Here is a 13,315-nt window from a genome sequence, read left to right on the forward strand (position 1 = left end):
GTGTGTGTGTGTGTGTTGTTATTGACTTGTGTTGCTCAGCTATTGTGTATTATCAAGGGCCAAAAGAGGGTCCTTGATAATAGATGATTAGATGATTTGTTCTTGCACCTCACACGGTGTCTTTAACCACATCCAACTATCCTGACTCTAAAGTTTGGCGACAGGGCGACTCGTGCCCCCTGTCTGCTGTGTTGTCTTCATCTCGTCGTTAGGCTGGTATCATCTCCCATCATATCTTCAGCCTATCCAGTCTATGAGATAGTTGAGGGGGGGGGGGGGGGGGGGGCGGATTTGGCTAAGTTGTTTTGTTAAGAGGTGATGGCAGCTGAACGACAGCATAGGGTCTAGCGCCCCTAATCTATACCCCCCCCCCCCCCCACCCCGTCCCCCCCGTCCCCCCGTCCCAACCACCCCCCTTGGTGGATCACTATGTTCCATAAAACAGCATCAATTATACATGTACGACTGTGTGACAAAAAAAAAAAAGCACAGCGCGTCCATTCGCCTCGATGTATTAATTTGAAAACCAGGAATCGATTCCGAGCTAACGTCAAAACGAGGCACTTGTGAAGTTCACACCTACAGCCTCTAAAACAGCTGAGCTCCATCCTCCCACAAAAAGGGAGAAACGAAAGTCGTTCAGCCCATGATTCGGAATCAGACCTACCCCATTGTCGTGGTTAGGATGGAAACCAACACCTGGCTGGTGTCTCTCTCGCCGTGTACGCGGGTAGTTGAAATGTATTCTCAAATGGATGATGTGGAATAAAGCAGCGCCCCGTTTTTTTTGTTTTTTTTTGCGGTGGCGTATGAAGAGCTCTTCTGTTTCAATCAGATTTATCTCCGTGTGTCAAGACGCCGCCGCCGCTGCTGCTGGAGGAATTCAATCGCAACTGTTCCATCCCTTTCTGCTCCCGCGGAATAATGCCTTGAGTCAATCATCCATGCGGCACATGCCAGTGGATTCATTCATTCTGTTCGCATTGGTCGACTCGGTCGGTGTGTTCTTTCGCTCTCTCGCTCCACGCGTCAAGTGCAGGCACCGGCAGCGGTGTTCCGGTAGAAGCCAATGAAATCCTGGATGGAGACGCGGTTTGCCTGCAGCCAGCTACTGTCGTGTAACGCACAGATCTCCGCCTGACGGACGGCTAAACCCCGGCACTTGACTGGAAAAGACAACCCACATTTACCCCGTGCATAACGCTTCACACTGTCCACTCGCATCCTCTCTCTCTCTCTCTCTCTCTCTCTCTCTCTCTCTCGCTCCCCCTCTCTCTCTCTCTCTCTCTCTCTCTCTCTCTCTCTCTCTCTCTCTCTCTCTCTCTCTCTCTCTCTCTCTCTATCATAGGCTCACTGGCTACACCCCCTCGCCAAGACTACAGCTATTTAATTCTTGGAATCCAGTCCACTTGTTATATAGGCTTACGATTATTTTATTATTTTATTTATTTATTTATTTATTTATGTATTAATTGTTCTATTATTCATTAATCCATGAGAATATCACCTGCGTGGGATCACTTTTTGTACACACACACACACACACACACACACACACACACACACACACACACACACACACACACACACACACACACACACACACACACTGAACATTTCCTTAGGCCATCACACGGTCTATGTGTGTTAATAAAACGCATACCCCCCCCCCAACATCAAGCTGAAACATCCGGAGCAGTATTGAACTGTCTACGTCACGGATCCATCCTCCGCAATGACGTCACCGGCAGCTCGAGGGACCGGTGTGACCCGGTCGTTCGGTGCTCCGCTGTTTAATAATAAGTCACTTTAAAAGTAAATGTGCTAAAATTGTGTTTCCGCTTTTCCACCCCTCTCGGGCTATTTAATTAGAAATTGCTATCTGCAAACAGTCACTCGCAGCGCTACGGTGTTAGTGACAACAACGCACTGCAGCCTGTAATAAACCTACTTTGGCAAGTTCTTGTAATGAAGTGAGACAGTTAAAAAAAAAAGAAGTCATTTTTTGTTTTAATTGTAACTGTTTTTCTAATCACTCCAATGAAGTGTTCTTCCCAGAAGCGATGACAAAATGTCTATTTCGGTAATTTTATGTTTCTGTTATGTTTGAACCAACCACTAGTAGACAATTAAAAGCTGCTGGTATTCCAATATTTTAGCATCCTCCACCCCTCTTCCACCCATCTTCCACCGTCTTGTCTCTATATCGTAGCACTTAAAAACGCTTTCTTAATTGATTAATTGTATGTAATCAAACGATCCAGACACTTCGGAAAAGGCTAGTCTGCCTATTAAATGTAATGTAATCTAAACCTCGACTGCAGCAGTATGGCCCGTAGTCCTACCCCTTTAACGCTGTGTACGCGCTGACGTAATTACGTCAACCAGGAAGTAGTCTTCCCCTTTTTTTTGTTTACATACATGTGATTTACTCTTCGGTAAGTTTCGATATACTGGAAATGTTTGGGGTGTTTTTATAATGATAGCGTCGTACTAACCTACGTGAGGAACTAACTCACTTTACGATTGGACAGATGAGACAGTGTGCAGTGTGCTGTCCGCCGGCTTGTAACACCCAAACGCTAACCTGGTTATCGAGCTAAAGTGGACTAACTCAGCCTCACCTTACTCATTTATACACGTCGACAGCGTGGACCATGAATCAAGAACGATCAGAAATGAGCCGTGCGTCCCCCGTGTAGTATCTGTATGGGCTAACTAATTCATTTACATCCTGTGTTTTCAAAAAACCATCGTTCAACAACCAGTAGACGACTAGTGTAGTAGTCCCCCTGGTCCCCCGCGTGGATAACCTCGGGCATGTATCCGCGGATCCCTCACCCGTCCCGACAGCAGTCGGCCGGACACCAGTCGTACAACCCCTGGGGTCCGGGCTACCGGCCCTACCAGATACCTCCCGCCGGGATGTATCACGACTTCGATCAGATGTCCCGCGGTAACAACAGGTACGGTCCAACACAAGTCAAAACCTACCTGTTTTAAACTGGCTTACACGCTATAACTGAACACTATGCACTTCACTTGTTTTTTTTTTTTATCACATTGTCTTGTTTTATCATGATGTTTTTGTTTTTAAATATGTTTAAGATTTTATGCTTTGTATGGTGACCTTGGGTGACATGAAAGGCGCCTCTAAATTAAATGTATTATTATTATTATATTATTACAAGGGCACTGCTTATTATATCCGCCAACAACAATCCGATTGGTCAGGCTACTTTGTTGAGAGAGAGGTCATGTGGAGTTTCTTTGTACAAGGAAATGGAATAATGAACACATGGGTGGTGGTGGTGGTAGTAGTAGTAGTACTACTAACCACCAGTGGTAACCTGTGCATGTTTACTTTGTTAGCCCACACTTTGCCAGCCACCAAGCGGGCATGAAGAGGACTCATAATCAGGCTTGGAGTCCCCAACCTCTGATCTCGGACCTCCCCGGTCCCTACACATCTGCTGCTGCTGCTGTTAATGCACGGAAGTAAGGCATTGTTATGTTCACTTTACATGTAACTACCGTCTGTGAAATGTGGGTCTCCTGGACGTGTATGTATTCTGTAAATGTACTGTACGCATCGAGGAATTGTAAGAATGGAAGCAAAGGAGAATACGTTTTAGCTAGTATCAATTTCATTGGTTAAGTCGTATACAGAGAGGCGTACTTCCTGCGAGAAGTGTTGGTTCTCTGCGGAAATCAGAAAGGAGGAGAAGATAGAAACAGAAACGGGAGGAGGAGAAACATAATATTAGCAGGGAGGTCATGGGACGATGCTATGTGACGATAATATTGAACCATTTTGTGTTCAAATCACAATATGACGTGCTAAGGTAAGATCTAGATATTTCCTCCATAATTTTGCCTCTTTCCCACCGACAGTACCAGCTCAACTCGCCATGACTTAGCCCGCCTCTTCTTGGTGCCCGGTGTGACTTTTGTGTTGCTTTTTTATTTATTTATAAAGGAGACAACATGAAAGTCCCGTCCCCAATGGCTCCAAGCGCCAGCGTGTGGACTCCCCGTCCCACCCGCAGAGAGGCGGGCGGCCCATCGCTGTCCCATACTTCCCCAACCAAGCAGTCGCCGGGACGTCCAACACACACCACCCGCCTGGCTCGAGGAGCTCCAGTCAGAATACCCATTCTCAAGTGCAGTCCGCAGCCTCAGGAAGCGCCAGTACGCTGCAAGACTATGCCAAGGACAAGGTGTGTGTGTGTGTGTGTGTGTGTGTGTGTGTGTGTGTGTGTGTGTGTGTGTGTGTGTGTGTGTGTGTGTGTGTGTGTGTGTGTGTGTGTGTGTGTGTGTGTGTGTGTGTGTGTGCGCGTGCGTGCGTGCGTGCGTGCGTGCGTGCGCATTGTACTGGAAATTTCAAAAGATTATGCACACCTGCTATTCTCTATGTACCTACTAACCAAAACAATCAGAAGAGGAGATGCAAAGGGACAATGTCCACAGGAGTCTCTCACGAGTAGCATAGTGCCGTCCCGCCTGCCGTCTTAAACTCGGCCCAATAGTTGAGGATCCATGATGCGTGTGGGATGCACTTCAAAGTGAAAAGCCCTTAAAAGTGCAATGCTTGCAGACACAGCTTGACCAAACTGCGGTTCTGTTTCACATTCAGAACACCTGACATCTACCATCTGACCCACCTTGGTGTGAGCGGTCTCTGGGAGCAGATACTCCTATCCTCATGTTGTGTGCACTGAGGTTTGTGGCTGGCAGGTCAGAGCTTTTTGGGAGCGTTTTTTTTTTTGTTGCAACCAAAGTGAACAGAGGCGTCAGAAGTCACAGTGGAAGTCCCAGTGACCCGTTATTCCACTTAATTACACGTTCATTATTCATGCGTCGGCAGCAGGAAGCAGGCAGCCCAGAGTGCACGCTTAAAGGAAGCTCAATCAAACGGCACTGTTACCAGACCTGTTCGGGGTTATGGTAGGAGAAGGTGTTTTGGACAGGGCGAAGGATGTGATATTCATTACCTCATTGATTTTTCAACCGGCTCTCCGCGACAACCATCCCCACCATGTATTGATCGCAAGCATGTCGTTTTTTTATTTTCCCAACACAACATATTTGAATCATTTCAAAGCGTTGTCGCGGTGGGCTGCTTCCTATGACTAGCTAACTGACAGCTCACATATATACCGTCCACCCCCCCCCTCCTTCCCCCATCCTGTCATCTTCAATCCCAGCTGAGCAAACAAATGGTGGAGCTGTTCGAGGCGTGCCAGCAGCAGGCCTCCGACCTGACCCGGAAGGAGACGTGCCGGTCCCGCCTGCAGAGGGACATCCAGGGTGTCTTCCCAGGTACCCGGAAACGTACGCGCATCCCACGCCCCCGCCCCGCCGCCGCCCCGCCCCGCCATGGCGCCGCCGGCCCCGCTGTCATTTCCCCGATGACCCATCCTCAGTTATTGTTTCCTCACAGTGGCGCGCCTCTACCTGACCGGGTCCTCCATGAGCGGCCTGGGCTGCCGCAGCAGTGACGCCGACCTCTGTCTGGTCCTCAGGGGACCGGTGAGTGTGTGCCCCCCCCCCCCCCAGTCGGTCTCTAGAGTGGGTGGTGAAGTGGGAGGAAGTAAGAATGTAATAAGACAACGTGGTTCGTAGGATCACCCGACATGTTCCCTGTCTCCTTTCAGACGCAGGCCAGCCCTGACCCCATTCACATTCTCACTGTGCTGCAAGCGCTGTTCAGGCCACTGGGTGAGTACCGGACGGCGGGTTTTATTAGCGTTTTGTGACATTTGACTTTGTGCGTTGCTTGTGTTGTGTTTCGTGATGACTATTTTACCCACTAGGGGGCGCCATTAACTTTATTGAAACCATACAGTCGCTTTAGATGCCTCGGTGTGAACCTTGGGAGATTGAAATAACAGGCTGCTCAGTGGACAACGAGAACACTGAGCTCTGGCTCATGATCCTAGCAGTAGGCGCCACATTGATTGTAGCACCTCCGACCTCACTCCTCTGACCTCACTCCTCTGACCTCACTCCCCTGACCTCACTCCTCCGACCTCACTCCTCTGACCTCACTCCTCTGACCTCACTCCTCTGACCTCACTCCCCTGACCTCACTCCTCCGACCTCACTCCTCTGACCTCACTCCCCTGACCTCACTCCTCTCTGACCTCACTCCCCTGACCTCACTCCTCTCTGACCTCACTCCTCTCTGACCTCACTCCCCTGACCTCACTCCTCCGACCTCACTCCTCTGACCTCACTCCTCTCTGACCTCACTCCTCCGACCTCACTCCTCTCTGACCTCACTCCCCTGACCTCACTCCCCTGACCTCACTCCTCTGACCTCAGTCCTCTGACCTCACTCCTCCGACCTCACTCCTCTCTGACCTCACTCCTCCGCCCTCACTCCCCTGACCTCACTCCTCCGACCTCACTCCTCTCTGACCTCACTCCCCTGACCTCACTCCTCCGACCTCACTCCCCTGACCTCACTCCCCTGACCTCACTCCTCCGACCTCACTCCTCTGACCTCACTCCCCTGACCTCACTCCTCCGACCTCTCTCCTCAGATCTCACTCCTCAGGCCCTTCTCATGCAGGTATTATCGCCCCCTTCTGGTTTGAGGATGTATGGTCTTTTATTTTTGTTTGAGTTCAATTGCCAGTTCATAGTTATAATATACAATATATAATTTGATGAAAACAATATTATAAATTGCATAATTATAAATGTATGAGGCCTATATATGTGATTGTAGGCGTCCAAGCACAGCTAGAAAACATTCACAACCCAGTAGGTAGGCCAATGTTTCCAAACTATTGGATTCTACCATTTCATAGAGGGCATATCTTTCTTCAATCCTAGTAATATTTCCAAAATCACATAAACCCTAGTACACGCATTTGTGCCGTCGAGACTCCGTTTCAATATCAATCTTTACTGAAGCTTTCGCATGCGGGAATGTCAAGAATGTCTTAATTCAGAAAAACAAATAATTCTCATCTTGATGTTTAAACTCAAACAAACAAAATGTATCCATCAATTCTTGGAGTTCTTTATCGTTTGCTCCAAGCGGTTTTTCTCTGACTTCCTTTTGATTGTCTTGAGCCGGACATGAGAATGCGGCGATACATCTGCTTTCCCTTCCAGCTACTGGAGGTTATTGCTCACCCACTCAGCTCTATGGTCTACAAGACAAAAACAATCTCAAGTCCTCGCATGATCCATAGAAACATTAATACAGCTCTAAAAATGCATTACCGATTTTTTTATTATTATTGAGCCAATATATTCAGGCATCCTTTGGCCTATGGATGAACACAACTGTTATCTGATTTGTCTTACTGTGGCGGAGGAGGATGCAAGAGACAGAGCAACGCACAAGTACAACACTCCAAGGTTGTTCCTCCCTCGCTTCACTTTGTGAGGCCGTTACCTTGAGGCATGAATAGTCATATTAGAAACGCCTCAATCCAAGAAACTATACGGAGAATCCGCCATGTCAAATTCACAAGTGACGCGATAGTTGCGTAGGTATACTAAAGCTTATTCAAATGTTAACATAGCTGAGAAATCCTACACAAAGAAGGAAAGAGGCTCTGTATGACTCTGTATGACGCTGCTGGCTAGAAAGTGGTTGAATTAATTACATTTCAAAACAAGAAATGAAGGCCTAGTGCAGTATCGCACTGGAGATGGGAATCTGTCTATAATAATTTTTCTGAGGCTTATACCGAGACGTTCTCTCAAGTTATCATTACTATTTACTTTACTGCTATTTTTTTCCCATGTTTTCTTGAACTAAAGTGTCCGTACTGGCCTTATTCAGCATTAGTGTTATACCTGATGAAATCAAAATATTATCAGACTAACCTACAGTATGTGTGCAGACATTTGCGGCGTTGCTGCTTTGCTTCAGTGTCCCCCCACAAGCTTCAGGCACGGCCGAGAAAGTGATTGCCACCGCTGGACAAAAGTCTGATTTATTATTTTTTAAATATTTGACCTTGTAGCTCCAATACAAGTGAAGATTTATTGGTTCCTCAAACTACTCAGGGTAGTAGGAACCCTACTACTCATGCTCCAACCCTATTGGCTCAGAGAACTGGGCTATCAGAAGAGAGGTCATACTCAACCCCCATTGGCTCACAGAAGTAAGGGCCCTCAGGAGGGGAGGACTGCAGTGTGACTCTTCTCGGTGGTTTTGATACTAGCCATCATATCGTTAACACCGTCCCACGTTCTCTCGGCACTAGGGACATTGACAGTGTGAACCCCAACTGGCACCGAGGCGAATGAAAACATGCCATCAACAAGCTGGCTCTTTACGTCACGATAACCTTTTCTTTGTTTTGAATTTCAGGATACCTAGAGAAGATTCAGCTGATCCGCGCCAAAGTCCCCATCCTCCGCTTCCGGGAGAAGGGCAGGTGGGGAGGAGACGTTCTCGCCCGTGATCACAGCGCCATCGTTGGACGCGACCGTGTTGACTGACGGCATTCTTTCTCTTTCTCTTTCCCCCTCCGCCTCAGTGGCTTGGAGTTTGATCTGAATGTCAACAACACGGTGGGGATCAGAAACACGTTCCTCCTGAGGAGCTACGCATACGGTGAGATGGACACCCATGGTCCATGAGAGCTAACACACTCACACACCTTAAATCAGCTGCTGGCCCTTTTGCAGCGTACTAAAATCATGGCGCCCAGCGGAGACACTAGGAAAACGGAAATGTTTTATTGTCAAAGGGTCAACAACACGTAGTAGAAGTACTCGAAGCACCACTCAACTGATCGGATTACGTTGCTGTCTTTATACCCATTCTCCTATTATTATTATAAACCCTGGCATAGCTTTTTAAAAAGAAAAGCATTTAGAATCTCCCTGTTGGGGTATTACCGACGACGTTAGCCACTGGTCATCGACCCCCGGCTGATCTGTCTGTCCCCCTCCAGCGGACCTCCGCGTCAGGCCCGTCATCATGGCGGTGAAGAAGTGGGCGCGTCACCACCAGATCAACGACGCCAGCAAGGGAACGCTGAGCAGCTACACACTGGTGCTGATGGTGCTGCACTACCTCCAGAGTTAGTAGACACCCGCACTGACCGCACACACACGCGCACACACACACACACACACACACTCAAGGCCCTTTTGTTTTTATTTTTGGATTGATGGATTCGTATTTAAAGAAGTGATACATTACAGCACCGGGTGTGAGCGTGATGAGCCGTTACACGCCGTTTTGAAAAATCGGCCTCTTCTGACATCACAGGTGGGCGTGTCCACCTCAATGTGTGACGGACAGATGAGCAACGTCTGCTACGGTCCACCGGGGTAGGCCGGTGGACTGATCTATCCCAGCACACATCGAGGTGGACACGCCCACTTGTGATGTCAGAAGAGGCCGATTTTCATAACGGCTTGTAACGGCCAATCACGCTCACACCTGGTGGTGTGATATGTCACCTTTAAGGCTCATTAAGGAGCGGGTTTAACTTGTTTACTGTTTGTATTTGTTGTGTAGCGCTCGGTGAACCTGTTCTCCCTTCGCTTCAGAAGGACTACCCGGTAAGCTTTCACTGCAACTGCAACTTTTTCATATGGACTTCATTGCATCTTTTAGCAAATGCATTATTTTTCACCAAATTGTCTGCAAGCTATTACATAATTGTGTACATTTTGTCCAATCTTCAAGGAATGTGTATTTATTTGCTCTATTCACACACTGCGGATTCTTGAGCATTAAATCGGACTCCTAGTGTCACGTTGGTTAAAGAAAATAAAATACTGCCACTTTTTCTAAACCAATAATTGACTTGAGATGACAATACGACTGTGAAGCTACAACCATAGCTGCTGCTCCCCTGTGCCTGTGTTGGGTTCCTCAGGAGTGCTTCAACGCGTCCATGGAGATCGACATGATACCGGAGGGTCCACGCCACATCCCCCCCTACAAGTCTCAGAACAAGGCCTCCCTGGGGGACCTGCTCCAAGGCTTCCTCAAGTACTACTCCTCCACGTTCCGGTGAGCCTTCCTCCTTCCTCTGCACCTCCTCCACAGCCCCCGTGTGTTCTACTCTTACCTTCACCCTCGCCCCTCTTTCCTTGTTCCTCCTCGTTCTCGATTGAATGCCATTGGCTAAGGGACAATGTGGGAATTGTACACCCAATAGGGCAACCAACAAGACATACGTTATGCAAGTGATTACATTCATAACTCTTGCACCGATGACACTCTGTAAATGGACTGCATTTATATAGTGCTTTTATCCAAAGCGCTTTACAATATTGCCTGACATTCACCCATTCATGCACACATTCACACACCGACGGCGGAGTCGACCACGCAGGGCGACAGCCAGCTCGTCGGGAGCAGTCAGGGTGAGGGCGTCTCGCTCAGGGACACCACGACACTCAGCTAGAGGAGGAGGAGCCGGGGGATCGAACCAGCAACCTTGCGGTTACCAGCCGACCCCACTGTACCTCCTGAGCTGCTGCGGCCCTCTGTGCCAGAGTGTGTCACAGTCATTTCCTCTTCCTTTCATTCCAGGTGGGACCTCCAGGTGATCTCGGTGCGAGAGGGCAAGGCTCTGCCCAAGAACAAGAGCGGCGAGTGGAGAAACAAGTACATCTGTGTGGAGGGTAGGCACCCCGACGGCACTGCCATCACTGCCATCACTACCATCACTACCATCACCACCATCACTACCATCACTGCCATCACTACCATCACTACCATCACTGCCATCACTGCCATCACTACCATCACTACCATCACTACCATCACTACCATCACTACCATCACTACCATCACTGCCATCACTACCACCATCACCACCATCACCACCATCACCGCCATCACCACCATCACCACCATCACCGCCATCACCACCATCACTACCATCACCACCATCACTACCATCACTACCATCACCACCATCACCACCATCACTACCATCACCACCATCACTACCATCACTACCATCACTACCATCACCATGCACCTACCTACGTTCTCAATCCACTGTTATCCATTAATAATAATAGCAATGATTATGATGTCTTTCAGAGCCGTTTGAGAGAAACAACGTGGCCAGGGCGGTCCATGAGCAGATGAAGTTCAACGCCATTAAATCCAAGTTTGCCGCGGTAATTCCATTACTTTTACCCTGTGATGGATCACAAGCTGCTGTTTGTGTTTCCCGTTGACCTTTTGTGCCACTCTGATCTCGCAGTAATAAGCAGGGCGGTGCAATTAATCCAATTTTAAGAATGATTTTGATTTTTGGGTCGATCTATTTTTTTTAAAATTTAATTAATATATTCAATGTTTTATAGAAATGTAAACATTTTCGATTTAAACATTTTGTGTTGTGTGGGAAATTTCAAAGTTACAAAGGGTTTTTTTTTTTGGAGAGAAATGCTGAATAAATGCATCATTCGTTTTCAAACTCAAAAATAATCGTTTCAAGAATCGTTATTTCAATATGGACCAAAATAATTGTGATTATGATTTTTTTTGTTTTCCATAGTCGAGCAGCCCCATCTCGCAGGTCTATCCACTGATGTGATGTGTGTCACTGATCTCTCTCTCTCTCTCTCTCTCTCTTTACAGTCAAGCCGGATCGTGGCCCAGAGCAAGGACCTGAACGCCTTGCTCCCGGTCCGGGTCACCATCAGCAAAGAGGTGTCCAGGGAATAAAAGGTCTCAACAAAGAGGAAAAGAAAAAAACAGAAAAGACCTCAAAGCTACCTCTTCCTGCCGCTCAGACATTCACACGTTCACTGGGATCGTTCGCCCCCCCCCCCCGCGTTGTCGATAGACGCTTGTCTGCGGTTCAGTCCATTGTGGGCAGCTCGTGGGGGGGGGGGGTCAGTGGATGCAAGCTTGAATCCAAGCCTCTTTTGGGAGATGCTGGACGGTGAGACCAATGTCTGATCCTCGATTTGGGGATTTGATCGTTTTGTGACTGGAGCCTTAAAGTACGTTTAATGTTGACTGTGCCATGGAGCTGCCTCGGTGGGTTACGTGGGTGTGGTCGGGCCCTTTCACCGTTTTAAGTGCGGGGCCCTGCTTCTGACCACACCAGGCCTAATTACGTTCACTTGATGGTTGTGTTGACACAGCCACCTTCATTTTGTATTTTTTTTTTCCTGAGCATTTGTTCTGAGGGTCAATTGTTCTCTTTTCGACATATTTAGAAAGACTTTAAATTGTGGTTTCTTGAGTGTTAAATTATTTGTTCCGACGTTGCTTTCATCTTGCATTGTTATCCCCTTCATATCAGTTCAAATGGTGTTCACATTTCTTGGCTCATATTGATTACAAATGTAAAGAAAATGTACTTTTGAGTTTTGTCAGTGAGGGACCTTTGATGCCCCAACGTTTGACTGCTTGGTTGTTGTGAACTCCCACAGTTGAACCTGGGTTATTTCTGTTTTACTTGGCTCCACCTGCATGTTCATATGTATATTATGTTGTTATTTTACAAGAAAGCATAATTTTCATTGACTTGGGAACAATATCTTTACTGTTGCAGAGGAGAGCAAGAATTTATATAGACTCAAGTGTTATTCGCATTTTGGCCAAATTATTTGTATATTTCTTTTCCTTTTTCTACAATTTGTAGCAGAAATGGTCTTAAATGTATAATACAGGATTCAATTGTTTATGGTGTAAATGTTTTTCTGTCATTTTTGCTATCAGAGTTTAGCTCAATTTGTTAATTATTTTCACTATTTTTACCCTCATGGTGTGTGTGTGTGTGTGTGTGTGTGTGTGTGTGTGTGTGTGTGTGTGTGTGTGTGTGTGTGTGTGTGTGTGTGTGTGTGTGTGTGTGTGTGTGTGTGTGTGTGTGTGTGTGTGTGTGTGTATATAAGTTTAGGGTTATTAGATATAATAAAATTTAATAAAGAATCTTGTCAGTTTATTAGGTAGCTATACTCACTAAACAGGTTTTCCAATAATTGAATTACATAACGTGCCATAATACTAATTTCAACAATTACCTTAAAATTGTACATACAAATGATTAACCCTCTGTCATTTACAAGATTTTGCATTTTCTATGCAAAAACTTTGTATGGACTTGAAAGGACTAAGGACTGCTGTGCAGATACCAAGATAAGCATTTGGATGTCTATATCTGTTGTTTTGGTTCGGTTGTGGTCTGCTTAGCGATATTATGATGTCAACATAGAGACCTGATAGATGGACAAAGTATGTAGATGTGAGTGCGCATGTCCCCCTATGTCCCTGTTTAGTGCTGCCACCAGGGGCATGGGGGGTACTGTTTCATGTCACAACCTATATTTAACCTAGAAGGGGGAATTCTGA

The 13,315-nt window shown here is 47.0% G+C and overlaps 1 protein-coding gene across 1 annotated transcript; it reads left to right on the plus strand.

Moving 5' to 3' along the window:
• Positions 1–2,483: 2,483 nt before the first annotated feature.
• On the plus strand, positions 2,484–12,770 carry tent2 (terminal nucleotidyltransferase 2). The gene is made up of 14 exons (XM_084468773.1): positions 2,484–2,966; positions 3,373–3,498; positions 3,980–4,220; positions 5,208–5,322; positions 5,444–5,532; positions 5,658–5,721; positions 8,342–8,408; positions 8,511–8,587; positions 8,931–9,059; positions 9,503–9,546; positions 9,867–10,003; positions 10,529–10,620; positions 11,048–11,127; positions 11,594–12,770. The coding sequence occupies exons 1-14, from the start codon at positions 2,821–2,823 to the stop codon at positions 11,678–11,680; spliced, it is 1,494 nt and encodes a 497-aa protein (XP_084324899.1). The 5' UTR covers positions 2,484–2,820; the 3' UTR covers positions 11,681–12,770.
• The last annotated feature ends 545 nt before the right edge of the window (positions 12,771–13,315 follow it).

This window comes from Micromesistius poutassou, assembly GCF_964030765.1.
Source record: "Micromesistius poutassou genome assembly, chromosome: 5".
In the NCBI taxonomy this organism is placed as follows: domain Eukaryota; kingdom Metazoa; phylum Chordata; class Actinopteri; order Gadiformes; family Gadidae; genus Micromesistius; species Micromesistius poutassou.

What these genes read in the sequence shown, in the direction of transcription:
- tent2 (XM_084468773.1), top strand. Translation starts at nt 2,821, where the DNA reads ATGTATCCGCGGATCCCTCACCCGTCCCGACAGCAGTCGGCCGGACAC. An exon ending in CGCTTCAGAAGGACTACCCG is followed by an intron (nt 9,547 to 9,866) that starts GTAAGCTTTCAC and finishes TGGGTTCCTCAG; the next exon opens with GAGTGCTTCAACGCGTCCAT. An exon ending in TACTACTCCTCCACGTTCCG is followed by an intron (nt 10,004 to 10,528) that starts GTGAGCCTTCCT and finishes CTTTCATTCCAG; the next exon opens with GTGGGACCTCCAGGTGATCT.